The sequence below is a fragment of the Carassius gibelio genome, chromosome A16 (assembly GCF_023724105.1).
Source record: "Carassius gibelio isolate Cgi1373 ecotype wild population from Czech Republic chromosome A16, carGib1.2-hapl.c, whole genome shotgun sequence".
Taxonomy (NCBI): Eukaryota; Metazoa; Chordata; class Actinopteri; order Cypriniformes; family Cyprinidae; genus Carassius; species Carassius gibelio.
The window spans coordinates 15,560,049-15,576,833 of NC_068386.1; the positions used below are offsets into that span (position 1 = coordinate 15,560,049).

Sequence of the window (16,785 nt, forward strand, 5' to 3'; positions counted from 1 at the left end):
TGAAAACATTAGAAGTCTATTAAATGTTTCAATTTACATAGTTAAGTAAGTATGTGTGTGTGAAACTGAGTGTTAAGAGGATCAGCTGTTGAGGAACCACTGTGAGCCGTTACCCTATCCGACCTTTACCAGCCTCAGCTTAACCTGACCCTGCCTGACCCCACTTCACCCGTCCTCACCCTCAGTGACTGGACACCCTCCATCCTCTGCAGCCCTTTCAAATCATTTCTTGTTTCTTAAAAAAAATGCCAATCACATTCGGTTGTGTGTTAGATTGAGTGAGGTTGCTGGTGACAAATCAGACCTCAAGGAGATTGATGATAAGAGATGTGACGATATAGAGCGTTTTGAAGATTTACCTTTAAAGATTCAGTGAAAGCTTTTTTTTTCTGAGGTGACTTGCATTACATAAAAGATATGCATTTCATCAGTTATTTCTCTAGCAGTTGAATTCAGTTATTTTGTAATTAAAACATGTCTGATATTAACTTGAACTGTCACCTGCTTGTAAATTCATTTTTAATTTACATTTCAAACCAGACACAGACAAGTGTGTAGATTGGATTGACCTAATATCAGCGTCCAGTATTGATAAATGCCAATATCCAGGAACAACAAAAAAAAGTAATAATTATAATTGAAGAATGAATACAGTTATAGGGGATATATATTGGTCAGTATTTGAAACTTGTGTTTACCAATTTTTAAGTCGTTTTTTTAAAACGCTAATGGTTTAATAACAATGTAATCTTTAGGAAATCTCAAAATAAATATATAATTTTTTTTGTTCTCAGATTATAATGTTGTGATGCTATAATTTACATTTTTTAATTTATTTAGACAAAGTTGTATAGAATTTTAATATTGGCCAATCCCAATTTTTGGATTTTGGTTTAATGTTAAAGTTGAAGTTCAAACTGAAAAGCAGGGAAATAGGATTTCCCAGGTCAGACTCTGATATGCAATGCATGCTATATACAGTATGATGCAGTTTACATGCCTACTGAAGATGATGATGGCAGCAGTGAAAGGGAGGATCACTGGCCTTGTTTTTCAGTGAATAAATGTAGTCATTTTTCATTGCATCTGGACATATTTGTCCTCTCTTCGTCTCTGCAGGGTTTCCGTTCCCAGACTGGGCCTATAAGCCCGAGTCCAGTCCTGGCTCCAGACAGATCCAGCTGTGGCACTTTATCCTGGAGCTGCTGAGGAAGGAGGAGTATCATGATGTGATTGCCTGGCAGGGAGATTATGGGGAGTTTGTGATCAAAGACCCCGATGAGGTGGCCAGGCTGTGGGGCGCCCGCAAGTGCAAACCTCAGATGAACTACGACAAACTCAGCAGAGCTCTCAGGTAAGTCCTTTTTTCTTTGCCTTTATTTCTGTTAACAATTATGTCCTGCGCAAGCTGTTTAATCTGGAACAGTTTACAGTACACTTATTTCAGACACAATCCCTCTTAAGCAGCCTGTGCTTTTATGGTTAAAGACCTTTCAGTTAATGGCCATTTAAAGCTCTTTTAACTGATTTAATATTTGTTATGATTTGCCCCTATTATTTTTTACGCCTGGTTTGTCTTTTCCTCCTCATAACATTTTTGGACCAGCCAAAATAAAATGATCATTACAAAACATGGTCCATCTTCAAACACATCCAGACTTTTAACCATTCACCATTTTAAAAGGAAAATCCTGGACAGTTTTAGTTTGACCAATGAAAGCTGAGGCCTATTTCTGCTCAGCCTGAATGTAGAGGAGGCAGCTAAAGCGTCTGACTCTTGTGTTGCATTATGAGATTGACTCTTGTGTTGCATTATGGGATTGACCCTTCTGCTGAAGAGTCATGATTGCTTGGAGTCTGATCTCTCAGTAATCCCAGTCCATTTACCTGTGCAGGAGCTGTGCTCTCATTAGAGTACAGACAGACCAATGTATTCTGAGCAGCCGACCGTTTTAGCCTTCACTCCAATTTCTGACCTGATCTGCATTTGCTCATTTGTACCGTTAATTTTGTCTCAGACTCACCTGCTTTAACAGATCAGCGCTGATCCTCAAAGTGGATGGAGAGTGGTCCACTCTGAGTAAACCCACATGAGGGTTCAGTGCTGGATTTAATCAGTCGAACACTCAATTAATTACCATCAGTGTATGATCCAGTACAGTTGATGTGGGCTTTGTCAAAGGGAGAGTAATTCAGCCATTTCAATATTAAAAAATGATGTAGAAACTATTATCACACAGATATTGCTAGTACATTTTACAAACAATTACACAGAAACTAGAGTTGGGCCGATAGACGATGGCATCGTTTTCAAATTCACGAGTTTTTGAATTTTTAAACAACTGTACTTGCAGATAATGAAACACTGATGAAATAAAATACCTCTTAATAGTACTTTAAAAGAACACACTTAGGTAGACTTTATAATAATGTCAAATTTGGGATGTTTACTTTAAATTACAAATTCATCATTACAAATAGAATTTTTATAACCGGATAGATTTTTTTATAAACAATCCAATTCCTATCTGATACCAGCGCAGGTGAAAAAAAAATCTATGTATAATTTCTATACTTCTGTGTGCTGACCTGATCACCACTCTTATGTGTTAAACACAATCTGCTAAATATAGACATCATTTAATTGAAAAAAACAAAAACAAATGAAATAATATATAATAATTATCTCTGGCAAAAAATACTATTATAAACAAGGTTAGTGGATAATTCACCAGCAAAAGTTATTCTATAAAAATCATGGGTGCACAATAATTTTATAAAAACCTTCAAACTAAACTAAACATTTAGTGAAACAACATTATTTAGTGGGGAACAAAAACAAAAACGTAGGACTAAATCTGGTCAAATATTACACATTGCTGTTTGTATTGTCATAAAATACATTAATGAAAAATAAAAAATAAAAATAAAATACATTAATGCAAAACAAGTTATATATATATATATATATATATATATATATATATATATATATATATATATATATATATATAAAATAAATGTTTTTAAATTGTATTATATATATATATATATATACAATTTAAAAACATTTATTTTAAACCCATAGCACAGTAATATAAGCAGCAACATATAATAGATAGAACAGAAATTATAAAAGGACAATTGATAATCCTTCATTGCGCAAAAGCATGGGTTCTCAAACTTCTCCATGAAGTACCCCCGCCTATATCTCATACACACACTTCAGGTCTTGCAGTCTATACTAATGAGTCAAATCAGGTGTGATAATTGAGGGAGACATGTACAATTTTGTATGGCAGGGGGTGAAATTGCTACAGTACACTTGAAATATAGTGCCAAAAATCATTATGGTGCTTTATAATGTTTTTGTGCCTTTCATGGGGCTTAACAATAACTCAGAATATTATATGCACTATATCAGATCCGGATCAGTCTCTTCTGACCGATACTCGATCCGACAGAAAATGGCAGTATCGGAGCCGATACCGATACTGAGTACAGGATATTTGAATATTTGGATGCTGTGTTGTTTTATTCAGTATTTGTCATTTCAAATAAAATAATCAAATGTGTGTGTGTGTGTGTGTTTGTGTGTGATGGTGTGTTTTTCCATCGATTAAACAGAAGATAATGACTGTTTTTAAAAGCTCTGCCACTTATGTTGGATTATCTAAGTTATACTTTAGTTCTCTTCTTCTCTATTTTTATCCTATTGTTTGTTTTTACCAGATCAGATTTTCACTGTATTTCTTTACAAAACAGAAAGTATAATGAGAGTGAAGTGTAAATTGTTTACCTGCTGACAGCTGTGCTATAACATGATGTCACTCTTCCTCTTCACTCTGTTATTACAAATGTAAATGTGTGCTCTGTTCGCACAAGTGTATGTTTTGCCTTATGTGTTTGAAAGAAAGTATAGCTGTAAAGCCATGTAATTATAAGTGATTTCTCTCAGACTGTCCATATCACACTTAGAAAAACACACACTGACACAGACACGGTTGCCAGATTGTCTTTCCAAACTCAGATTTGAGCATAATTTTTACTATGCACCTTCAGTTAGATTAATCCATTTTTTTTTCATAGTCACAGCTACCAAAAACGCTGTCAGAATATGGAACACAACTGATGTCCATTCATTCTGAATAATCCTGTGCTCTCATCTAGAGAGGATCTGTAATCCTTAGCATTATAATTTTTTTTAAAGTAATGTCACATGAAAATGCTCTTTTCACATCATCATTAAGCATTGAGGAATAAGTGATCTGATCACTACAAGTGCTAAATCCTGGAAGTACTGCTTTTCAGCATCTTTACAGGCCTCAACACCTAAAGCATTGCCTGGATAGAGGAGAAGTCCCATGATGCACAATTCTCCATTGTCAAGAGTCTCATTTGGCTATAAAAAATGACTTTCAGGGTCATGTACCATATTTTTGAAGGGTCTTCTTAGGTTTCTTCTCACTTTACCATTGTTAATATTAGTAGTCGACCAATATATCCCCAAGGCCGATATATCGGCCAATATTTGGCATTTTTCAAATATCGGTATCGGCTGATGAGTTTTCTGCTTGGCCGATGTGTTCGAGGCGGGACATTTTTTTGAAGGTACTGAGAGCAACAGCACCTGAGAACAGTGCTCACACTTTCTCTCTTGTTTGTCGTCGTCGTTAACAGTTCTGTCTTATACGGATAGAAGTATGTCTAATAATCAAATAGAATGGTTAAAAAAAAATTATATACAAAAATTATTTTAACGATTTATTTTATATTAGGCCTATTAGTAATAGAAAGGCAAACATTATAATACTTCCTTGTTTGCCGTCAGCATTAATCAAATACGCATTTCTATAATTTTAACAAATCTTTGAATGACTAATGAACATTTCATTTCACAAACCTTGCAAACTCAGTCGAATCCATCTGTGAGATCTTGTGAAGTGTGTTTTCAGCATAATCACATGTTCTCTGCATTATGGTCAGTCCGTGTAAATTGAATGCTTTAAACTTTAAACTCGTGATTTCAAATTATGCTGCGCTTTATGCATTTGCCCACTGTCATATTCATGTCAATTTCACAGTGTGCTGTATGTAAAATGAGTGTTACCCCGGCTTTATTAAAAAAATATGATTCCCAATGCACACAAACTTCCCAGAATACTGAGTGACCTGTTGGTTACAGTGTTTACTTTTTATATATATTATAATTTTATTATATATTTATTTATTTGTGAAAATACTGTCATCTTAAGCATAAGTATGTTTTTTTTACACATTTATTTTTTTATCCATCGTCAAATAATTTCAAATTTCTTAAATATTAATAATAATAATTAAAACAATTATATCGGCTTTATATCTGCCATCAGCCGCCCTGCTTTCCAATATATCGGCATCAGCTGTCAAAAACACATATCGGTCGACCACTAGTTAAGATTAATTAGGAAACTAGTTTTACTGTCAACTGGATAAGTCGTTCTGTATAAGCTATGTGTGTAGAATTGTGTAGAACCTTTTTGTTATTTATTTCCTTCATTGTATATTTCCTTAAAAATGCACCCAAATCATGACAACATATTTGGTCTACCTGCCTTCTTTCGTGCAGTTCAATCTAAATTTGTTGACTTCAAATGGCTGAACTGGCAACACTGCACAAAGAGTGGCACAAAGAGTGCGTTTTGAAATCTGAACCTGGTAATTGTTGGGCTGGTGGGCCTTCATTTGCTGTCAGATAGAGACCTTGTCCTTTGATCATTCTCAGCATGAGTTCCTCTCTGTGTTCTGGGCAGGAGATATTTGCATCGCCCTCGTTAGAAGGTCATGCAGCCGCACATAACTTCTCATTTGAGTCCTCTGTTCACTTTCCTCTCTCTGTAGACCTTAGTCAGAGTAAACAGCACATTACTGTGAATGCGCTTCTAGTGGAAGTCTATAGGGCAAGGCATTAAAAGCAGAAATTTGTCAGTTGTATTTTTGTTCAATTGCTTGCATTAACTCTTTGGTATAAATAATCTGTTATTTGGGCTATAAAGTTACTTAAAATGTCTCCCACGTATCAAAAAAAGGTCACAGGGTCTACATTACAAGATATACTCACTGTAACTGTGCACAAATGAGTGATTTTCAGTCTAGTGACTTTTAAAACCATGTATATTGTAAAACCTTTCCAATGTAATACTCGGAAAGAATAGACTTCGGATGTTTCAATTCAGTTAATGAACATTAAAGTCACAACAAAAATGACGTAACAACAGACCTTTTCTTATGTATTTTGATGTTAGTTTCTACAAATGCTTATACATTTTAAAAATTTTCAAGAGGTTTAAATTAACATTAGCCCAGATAAAAAAAAATTGTTAGTTTATGTATCTCTAAAGTGTTTTAACAAACTGAGTGGTGAGTTGTAATTATTTTCTGTTATCTACTACTTTGAACAGAAGTTGTAAGTCAATACTGTCTTGTTCTTCTCGTCTTTTATCCCTCCTATTTCCTCTCCTCCATTCTTTTTTTCTTTGATGTCGGTGACTCACTGCCATTCCTCCACATCTACACCGCCTCCCCACCCCACAATCCCACACTCTGCTCCTCCATCTGATTCATACCTTCAATCTGACACTTCTCAACTCACAACAGGGCTTTCACATTCAGCCCTGCACACTTGTGACGTCCCTTTATTTCAGGACAAACGCTCCTTTTCAGACATTTCTTGGCCACTCTATGGCATGCATTGAGGTCTGGGCTAATGCTCTAATCCTGACTGGAATTTGACTTGATGTTGATGGAGTTAGGGGTGTTGTTTCAATTATGTTCTCCTGCGGATGGCCCGCTGGGACTCAACTCATCACCTTCCTGCCACACGCGTGGGGGAATTCCAGAAAAAAACTGGAATTCTATTGTCCCTTTGTTGATGTTCCACTGAACGTCAGGACATTTCCCGTCTGGCATCGAGCATGATGGACGCCCAAATACTCATTCCCTTCTTTATTAAATTTCATCCCTCTTTTGTCAAAACTGACCTAACAGAACTCCCCAGATTCTGTTTATTTAAACTCACAGTGGCTACATGATAAGAATTTTTACTTAACAAAGTCATCAAAGAGTGTCAGTTTTAACCATGTGACCAACTTGAATCCATTGAAGCCCTTTTTTTTATCCTATCAGAAACCTTCATGTCGTTTCAAAACAAATGACTTTCTCTTTTTCTGGTTAAGCTCAAAAGAAGATATTTTGAAGAATGTTTGAGCAGTTTTTGACCATTTGACGAAGTCATTGAGGTTAAACAATATTAAGGGCACCTTTCTGCCTTCCTTAAAACTTTTCTAGACCTTTTTCCCTTCATTGCCAACAGGAAATCCAAACCCTTGGACAAAGTCTGTCATCATATTAAACATGACTATGATGTTATTTCGATGTCAGACATTCTTGAGAGATCTGATTAAGACTGGATGTGTGTGTGTGTCTGTGAGAGTGTTTGTGTGGAAAGAGTGGGTCAGAGGCCTTGTCCTACAACAGCTCTCTTTGTTTGGAGGTGGATGACAACATGCGTGTGTGTGTGTGTGTGGATTTCAGGGCAGTTTTGGGTCTTATTGTCAGGACAGAATGAGCTCTTTATTAGCTCAGTGGGTGGAGATACACACATACACACGCTAGTGCAAAAGTGACACGCGCTACCACATGCACCATACAAAACATGATGTTTATCTCTGGCTTCTCAGTAGAGCTTATGGATGGAGCGGATCTCACTGTCCATTTACCATCCGCCCTAGAGCCTTACAGACCCACTCGTACCCCACCCCAACCCGTCACTTTTTTCCCACTTTTTTTTTTTTTTTATGTAAACGCCCCCATAGTGAGGTTTTGTCATATTTCTTTCACACAAATTTGCCCCCAAAGTAGAGATAATACATGAACCTGTATATTTCCGAGGTCGTTGGTATTTTTTGACATTTGATATTAAGTTTCAAGGATATCTAATGATATTTTAGACTTTTTTTAGTGTGTGTTCAGATATTTTCAAGGATATTCAAGTTTGTGAGCTTGTTTTCAGACATTTGTGAGCATATTTTTAGGATATTTAAGATTTGAGACGTTTTTAGACATTTGTGAAGGTGATTTTATAGTTTTGTATACTTTAGAAATGTTTGTGTGAATATATATATTACAAAGGTTTTGAGGATATTTTTAGAAATGTGTTTTCAGATATTTGTGAATATATTTTTAAAAGTTTGTTCATATGTCAGACATTTGTGTGTACAGTAAATAAACAAAAAAAGTTAATTAAAAATCCTATTTTGTGGTGATATACTCAGGCATTTGTGTCTATCGTTTAAAAGTTTGCAAGGATATTTTCAGAAATATGCGAGGATAAAGTTTCTGGTTTGTGAGGATTCTTTTTCTCAATATTTGGTCCTCACAAATATAGCACAGTAAATGAACATTAAAGAAACACAGTGTACCTTTTTAGCTTCTGACTTATAATCCTCATGCTCTCTCTCTCTCTCTCTCTTTTCTTCATTCTGTCTCTTTTATAAAGCATGTTGTTCAGGCCCTGATCTGCGAATACCAGGAATCGCTGTAGTGTTTGTTTAGCTCCTATATTCCCACCAGTGAAAGAATATTGACCCTGAGAGCTTTTAATAATCTGCTGTTTAATCCTAGTCATAACCCAGTGAAATCTGATTGTTTCCTGGAAACCTGCTCAACTGTCCCTCCTAAAGTCATTTTGTCTCCAGAGTAGGTGTGTCTGTGTTTAAAAGTTGTTCAGATTTGGTCATGTTATATGCTCTCCTTTGAACTGTCGGTCAGCAGCATCAGTGTTTCTGTCAGAGCAGCCCCCAGCGAGTGGGTTCACAGGTGTGGAAGTGAGTGTGACAGAAGGAGGGTCATTGCCACTAGATGCAGATGCTCAAAGAATCCTTTCTTCTGCTTTGAAGTCAGTTCAAATGCTCTTTAAAGTGTGTTTGAGAGAGCGGGTGCTCGTGCAGTCATGTGTGTAGGGTGGGCGGCACTTCTTTCACACACTGTTCTGCATCATAGACTATGACTTTAAGATATATTCTTTGTAAACAACTCCCATATCACACGCTTATCTTGTTTTACTTGAAAGCAAGACACAAATATTGATTAATATATATATTTGCAGGTTTTACTCCGTTTTTAGGGTCAAATAAAAGCATCTAATATTTAAAAAAGTTGAAAACTATTTTTAAAATCTAGTTTAAAACATGTCAAGTTTGTGGATTAATTATTTTGTTTTCAAGTTAGTTTCACATGGTTTTGAAAAATGTTTACGAGAAATGTCAACTAAGTAAAAAAAAAATGTAATAATGAAAATGTCATGTCGTATAACCATCAAGTAAAAACGAATAACATTTTTCCCGTCACCTTGAATTGAGTGTACACATCTTAGTTATCATTTTCAAAAAAAAAGTACAACGTTTTTGAATGTTTTTAATTAAGGGTAAGTGACTTATTTATTCATAATTACATTTTTCATCTTACATTTTGGTCATTTTTAGATTTATTGACCTTGAAACAAAGCCATAAGGGTCTGCAGGTCTGTTTTTTATTTTTTTAATAGTAATAAGAATAATTTATATAAGTATTTCATGCTTGAATCAGGCTTGTTTTCACTTATGATTTAGGGAGAGTTTAATTTTTTTAATGTTTTTTTGACAATATAATATATAGATTTGGGTAAACCTGAACGGCATGTCTTTGAGCATCATATTGCTGAGACAAATGCATAATATGACAATTCAAGAAACACTTGTGTCACAAATAATGTTTTTAATTTGACACTGGTTTTCACCACAGAAAGCACAACGTAATGTAGTTCGAGGAAGTTTAACCTCTGCTTTGAGAAACCAGCCGCATACTATATAGAAAGCATATCCAGCGACGCATTGTGTGACTGTGCGAACAGTTTTTAAGAACCAGTCATATCTGACAGCCATAGAAATGAGTGTTACTTTGCCTGGCCTGTTGATCGGAACATCACAGTTCAGGATGTCATGGTTAGAGTATCGCTTCATCTCACCTCTGCGTTCTCATCTGTCATCCGTCATAAACTCAGGTTACCACTTCCAGCCAAACAGTGCAGACGTAAGTAGACTGTGTGAGCTGGATGTCTGCCCATGCAAACGCTGCTGCTGCTGCTGCTGCTGGTGTATTCGGTAGACATGCTAATCCACAGCTGTCTCAAGTATATTTATATCTCGCTATGTGGCTCAGAGTGTTATCGTAGGTCACATGATCACCGATCACCTGCTTACATCTGTGTCTTTGTTAATAATTGCATTGAAGGTGCATTCTGCGTATGTTGTGGTGTCGCAGTCACATGTTTTTCCCTTCTGGAGGTTGACAACATGTACTTAGTTAAAAAAAATGCTTGTCTGAACCTGATATAAAGAAATCAAATCATTTTGACACAACTTAAATACATTTAAAACATTTTGAAAACACTCACGTCTTCATCTGACCACAAGAATCTGTTTGTCTTGGCTTAATCTCCACAGACAAGACTGTCTGAACTCTCTCTCTCTCTCACACACACACACACACACACACACACACACACATGCAGGGTGAGTAAATATATCCTCTATGCATTCAAAAAGCTCAGTGTCAGCATCTTCCGTGAAACATGTCATTCATAGAGAATTGTGGATGGAAGGTTATTAAGTACAAGATGAATCGTTGTCACAGGGATTTGCACACACACACACACACACACACACACACACACACACTCACTGGTGCAGGTCTGTAAGAAAGGTGCAGTGATATTGGAGTTACATAAATGAATGGAGGTTTGTGAGGAATAGAGAGATGTTATGTAAAGAACCAGGGATGGACAAAGGTTAATATATAGATAGGAAGAGAGAGCGAGAATGGGATTATATAAGGGGATTAAGAAAGGAGAATTTATCAGTGGGTTATAGTGTTATATAAACAGACACTAGAGTGACCAGAGCTGTCCTGACAATAGCTCCCATCACACAAACATACACATAAAAATATATTAACAATACATACAAAACCATTTAAATTCTTCCTGGGCTCTTGATGTACCTGTATTAAGCAGATTAATTTAAAGTGTACACTGCACTGGTAGCCATATATTTAATTAATTTTTTTATATAAACTTAATTATATATATAAAATCCAGTGTGTGTGTGCAAATGTATTATTTAACTGAATTTCAGATTTTCTTATAAATAATATATATATATATATATATATATATATATATATATATATATATATATATATATATATATATATATATATATCTAGCATTAAAACAATTTATAAAAAGTTACATGACAATGACTTTGTATTTAATTTCATTTTTCTATAGCACCACTCAAGCTGCCTTGTGCTTCCCTGGAAGCAAGAACATATGAGTGTCTGTACATAGAGTTCCTATCATCAATATCGAACATTTAATTATTTGATTTGTGCATAATCTGGATTTTTTTATTATTCATTATACACGTTGACATTTTAATAACCCAATACCTTATTTCAGGTTTATATGTGATTTCCGAGTGGGCTAATGTGTCCTGCTCGTCTCTGTGCAGGTATTATTACAACAAGAGGATTCTACATAAAACTAAAGGAAAACGCTTCACCTACAAGTTTAATTTCAACAAGCTGGTGCTGGTCAACTACCCTTTCATTGATATGGGGTCTGCAGGTAAAAAACGAGGACCCACAAATCACATACATTTGTTCACATAATAAAATGCAAAACCCAACTAAGACCTTCACCTGTGTTTGTCTCTCCGCAGGAGCGGCTGTTCCTCAAAGTGCTCCACCAGTGCCTACAGGTCCCCATTTCCGTTTCCCTCCATCCACTCCTTCAGACTTGCAGGTGTCTGAGGTGCTGCGGTCCCCCAGCAGCGAGGAACTGCGCAGTCCGGGGATGTTCAGCGGCCGCCGCATCGCCCGTGGCTCTGTCTCTGACTGCAGCGATGGAACTTCTGTCAACTCTGAGATCGAAGATGGGAACGGAGGTGCGGCGGAGGAGAGAGTCACTGAACGAGTGGCTGAGAGGGCTGGAGGCGGCGGTTTCCGAGGTGCAGTTCACCCTCGTCTGTCTCACGAGGCGATGTTCAGGATGTACGGTGGACCGGGTGGTCACAGAGGTCATCGAGTGTCAGAGGTCGGCGGACATAGGGTTCATCCCGAGCCTCTCTCGCCGTTCACCATCTCGCCTCTGCCGGGTCCGGGAGGCCCTGGCCTGTTGGCACCACCTCTCTCGCCGGCACTCTCCATGACCCCAGGCTCTCACCTGGCCTACACTCCTTCCCCTTCCCTGTCGCCCATGCCTGGCTCCATTTTCTCCTTCAACCCAGAGGACATGCAGCGCTACCTGCAGGCTCACACCCAGAGCGTCTACAATTACCACCTGAGCCCTCGTGCCTTCTTTCATTACCCAAACATCTTCGTTCCTCAGCCTCAGCGCCTTGACAAAGGCATGCCCGGACCCCAGGGCTGTGATCGTGGTCCTGCCGAGAGGCCTTCGGTGCTCAACAGCCATCACTCCAGCCACGCACCACCTCACGCTCACCCTGTTCACCATCACCTGGGGGAGGAACAGCACCATTCTCCATTCAAGTTCAAGCTCCAGCCTCCCCCATTGGGCCGAAAACAGCGCGACAGTCAGGGTCGACAGGGCTCGCTGTCCTCCACATCTACATCTGGTCTGGGTTCCTCGTTGTCATTTGGGAGTGATCTCAGTTCAGCCAGCGGATCAGGACTGGTGTCCAACTCCTCCTCAACTGGCTCGCTGAACAGCGCCGGGTTGCCCAAGATTAAGGTAATCAGGAATTATGATCTATACAATCACATGCACATATATGCACGTTATAATTGAACTGCTACTTAGAGTTTTTTTTTGTCTCATGTTCCTTGTCTTTGGTTTGTCGAACTTGAGAAAAATTGGATGGTATGAATTCAGTCTGACTAAAGGTTGCAATGCACTATGAGAATTATTAAAAGTACTAGCCATAATACACTTGCTGACTTTGTAAGCGGTTACAAAGAAAAACTGGGCATCATACAACAAACAACTGAGGATCACACTCTGCGAGTGGTTCCAAACACAACAAACTCAAAGAGAAACCTGCACTTCTTGCTAGAAATACAATTTTATGCAGTCTAGTTGTAGTTATGCATAGTTATAAACTCTTTATTTGTCTTGAAATTATCATCTGTATTGCAAAAACTATTTTTTTCAGTCATCACAAAACTGGAAAATTCATGGGAATTAGTCCGGAGCATCTGTTTTAACACTTCATAAACTCTTTCTCCCTCTAGGTTGAGCCCATATCTGACATTGAATCAGAGGAGGAAGTCGAAGTGACTGACATCAGTGATGAAGAAGCTGATGAAGAGTTTGATGTTTTCCCCTCTCACTACCATAAACACCGTCATCACCGTCACCATAATCATTATCCACACAGCCAAAAGCACCAGCAGCCCAACGGCACTGATGCCGCTCTCCACCCAGATGAGGACTTGGAGGAAGAGGTGTTCAAAGCCCCCGCCCCTCGACCCTTCATCATCCCTCCCAGCTCTTCCTCAGGTGATGGTCGGCGTGGTAACTCCGTCGTGAAGAGTGAACCCGTGGAGCCGGCGGACATGCAGCCACAAACCAGCTCCCAGTGCATCCCGCTGAAGCTCCGGTTCAAGCGGCGCTGGGATCAGGACCAGCACATGGAAGAGGCGGAGGACAAGAAAGTGAGAGGAGAAGAGAGGAACGGGATGGCGGAGGAGAGTGGGAGTGGAAGTGGGAGCGGAGAAGCAGAGAGCCCACCCCCTCTCGCTCATCACCGAGTTAGCACGGAGCTCCACCGAGCAACGGCACAGCTGTCACTGGAGAACAAGGAGTGCTGATGCACATCCACACACTTAGACGACTGCTGATACACAACTCTACAACTGCTGATGGACCCACACTCACACCTGACTCTTGAGATCAATGACTGCTGATACTCACAACAGTAATACTGACACATACACTGCACACTTAGACTAACTGACCCTTGCTTAATCAAGTCCCGTTGCCCAGGCTGCCCTCGTTCCCAAGCCGCCCTCAGCTTCAGACGAGGGGCTCAATGTCTCAATGTGACCGTAATGAAGAATGAGTTCACCCACGTGCCCCAGCGACCCTCAGGAGTCATGAACTTTGACCTTTGGCACTAGAGAATTTTTTTATATTTTTAGAAGAGAATTTTATTTTGCAAAGTGCCTGTGAGCTGTCCCTCAAAATCCCACAAAGAGAGCTAGAGATGGGTGTCAGAAAGACTTGATCTTCTTCTCCAGCAGCCCAGCATTATTGTCCTCAGCAACAGACTCTGATCAGTCTCCATGTGATGTGGTGGGATACAAATGCACAGAAAGTCACAAACAGACTCCGTTCTAAAACCAGCCTGGTCAGAAGTCCGAACCCTCAGGGACACAATCCCTCAACACACACACACACACACTCAGACATAACCCCTTTCTTATTCCTTGTATGAAGTGTCTGATTCGGGTTTGACTGTGTGTGTTTCGGAAATCTAGCTGGTTGTAAGTTCTCAGGAAATCTCTCTCCTTTCCTTTTCTATCCAGACCAGCTCTCCTTAAAACTCTCGCACTCTCTTCCGTTCTCTTTTCATTCCTCTGGGACCATACCTGAATCACTTTCATTCCGTTTGGGGACGAAGTGACTCGGGCATAACATGCGGTTCTGAGACCACGATCCTAAATCTGTTAAATGGCTAGTTCCTTAGTTGGTTAGTTTTTGAAACGACAGTCTGAAGGTAATACACATTAGCAAGTTTATAACAAGCTTCCCTTGTATAGACAGACAGTCCTTTAAGTGTGAACTAAACCAGCATCCCATACACACACACACACATAGACACACAAGCTTGTACAGTGATACTAGACCATCTGGGGGTCAAATTTGAACTATTTTGGCACTTGATGTACCCAAGTGCTGATTCTTTGTCCTTCAGCCACACAGAACAGCCGTGGACCTCTATGAGATCTTACTATGGACATGGGCAGGTGGAATAGCAGTTTCAATCCTTAATCCCTAACATTTAAATACTAACTTAAGAATAGAAAGACAGCAAAAGGCATGTGGCAAGAAGTCGCTCTCTTGTGTGCACACACACACATACAGACACACACACTCTGCCTCTTATGCCTTGTTTTAATAGCATGTCTCACAAGGAAAAACAATTTTTTTTTTACAAAAGAACAGTATACACTCAATATACCTTTAAATATTATGTGTTGCACATACTATAAGCGGAAAGCATAGCATTAACATATATCAATTTCAGGGGGGTTTGTAACAGATTTCATTTTGAGGGGAAGGTTGACTCTTCTCCTCAGGGTAAACGTTGCTGTTTGGGTAAGGGAGGAAAATTTGGCTTTTCTTGTCATGGTAATAAAAGGTAGGGTAGAGGAGCAAAAGACTTAACTGTACATAAGACTCTAACAAAGCATGAGAGCTTTGCACCACAGATGATGTGGCACATTCGGTTCTTCAACCAGCACGCACCTCTTCAACATCCTGTTCTTACTGCCACAACTGATGTGTGTGTGTGTGTGTGTGTGTGTGTTTGAGAGAGGCTGCAGGTCTCTGTATGTCACACCACACCCAAGGCTATAATTATTTTGAAATCTTGCATCATGAACCTCATAAACCTGTGTGCACTAAAGCCCTGTGGAAGTTGAGCACAGGACTTGAGACATCAACAGGGTGGCCAGTCGGACACTAGCCATGATATAATGGTTTTTACAGTGACAGGAAGGCATTATATCACTGCTTAAGTGCCCCTAATACCTAAGATAATACATCAAACAAAACTGACTTGGCAACGGGTTACCTCCTCAAAGTTTTGGGCTCTTTCTAGCTGCCTTATTCCCACTTTAATCAGATTTGATTATGTTTAAGATCTCCTCTTGCTTTCTTAATAGATTCGCCAGGTCTTTAACTAGGATGCACTTGTTTTACGCCCGGCATACCTCAAAACTGAAAAATTGAATTGAGATGGGGTGTGCAGTATTGACCAGTGCAGTCTTGTAAACTTTTGTTTGGGCACAAAGTGTGTGCATTGTTTCTCTTTAGGAGGGAAGTTATTTGTTTTCTCTTAGGCTGCTCTCATCGGTTATCCCAGGATGTCACTTGAGGCTTTGTTTTTCACCTGAACTGCTCTCTGGTGTCAATGTTGCTGTTCATCCTAATTATTATTAGTTATCATTATTTTGTTGACATGTTCTCCTCATATTGTCGTCATGATAACATTGTTTCCCCCCGCCCTGCCTTCCCACGAGCAACCCGACTGTGTTTAGCGTAAGATTTAAACTTTTGTAAATTAACATAAAACTGTAACTTTACTATGGGTGGTTATTGTGGAGAGATATAGGATGGAGGAAGGGCATTCAGGGGAGGACCGGGTTTATGATTTGAACTCAAGTCATGTCATGTAATTGTTATTTTGTAGTGTTACTGATTTCTTGCTTTTGTACATTTTTTTTTTTCCATCGGGGGATTGTATGATTTTAAAAGATATATTGTGTATTGTTTTATTGTGTAAAAGTCTCAATCTCTCACTTTCTATCTCAAAATGTATTTCTGTGGTTTCATAATTCATAATATCAGGTTTTTAATACCATGATGTAACATTTAAATTCCTCCTTTATTCGTTTTTTTGTGTTCTTTTTCAGAATTGTAATTAAAATGTAATCAGGGTCAATTAAACTGGTTAAAAGCCA

General features: G+C 38.7%; 1 protein-coding gene across 1 annotated transcript in view; it reads left to right on the forward strand.

Annotated features, from left to right (window-relative positions):
* Nucleotides 1-16,785, forward strand: part of LOC128030741 (ETS domain-containing transcription factor ERF-like) — a 41,495-nt gene extending 24,710 nt beyond the window's left edge. Inside the window, exons 2-5 of the mRNA XM_052618631.1 lie at nucleotides 1,120-1,354; nucleotides 11,589-11,704; nucleotides 11,799-12,829; nucleotides 13,330-16,785. Coding sequence (XP_052474591.1) covers nucleotides 1,120-1,354; nucleotides 11,589-11,704; nucleotides 11,799-12,829; nucleotides 13,330-13,908 — 1,961 coding nt within the window. The 3' untranslated portion in view covers nucleotides 13,909-16,785. The remainder of the gene's footprint in view (nucleotides 1-1,119; nucleotides 1,355-11,588; nucleotides 11,705-11,798; nucleotides 12,830-13,329) is intronic.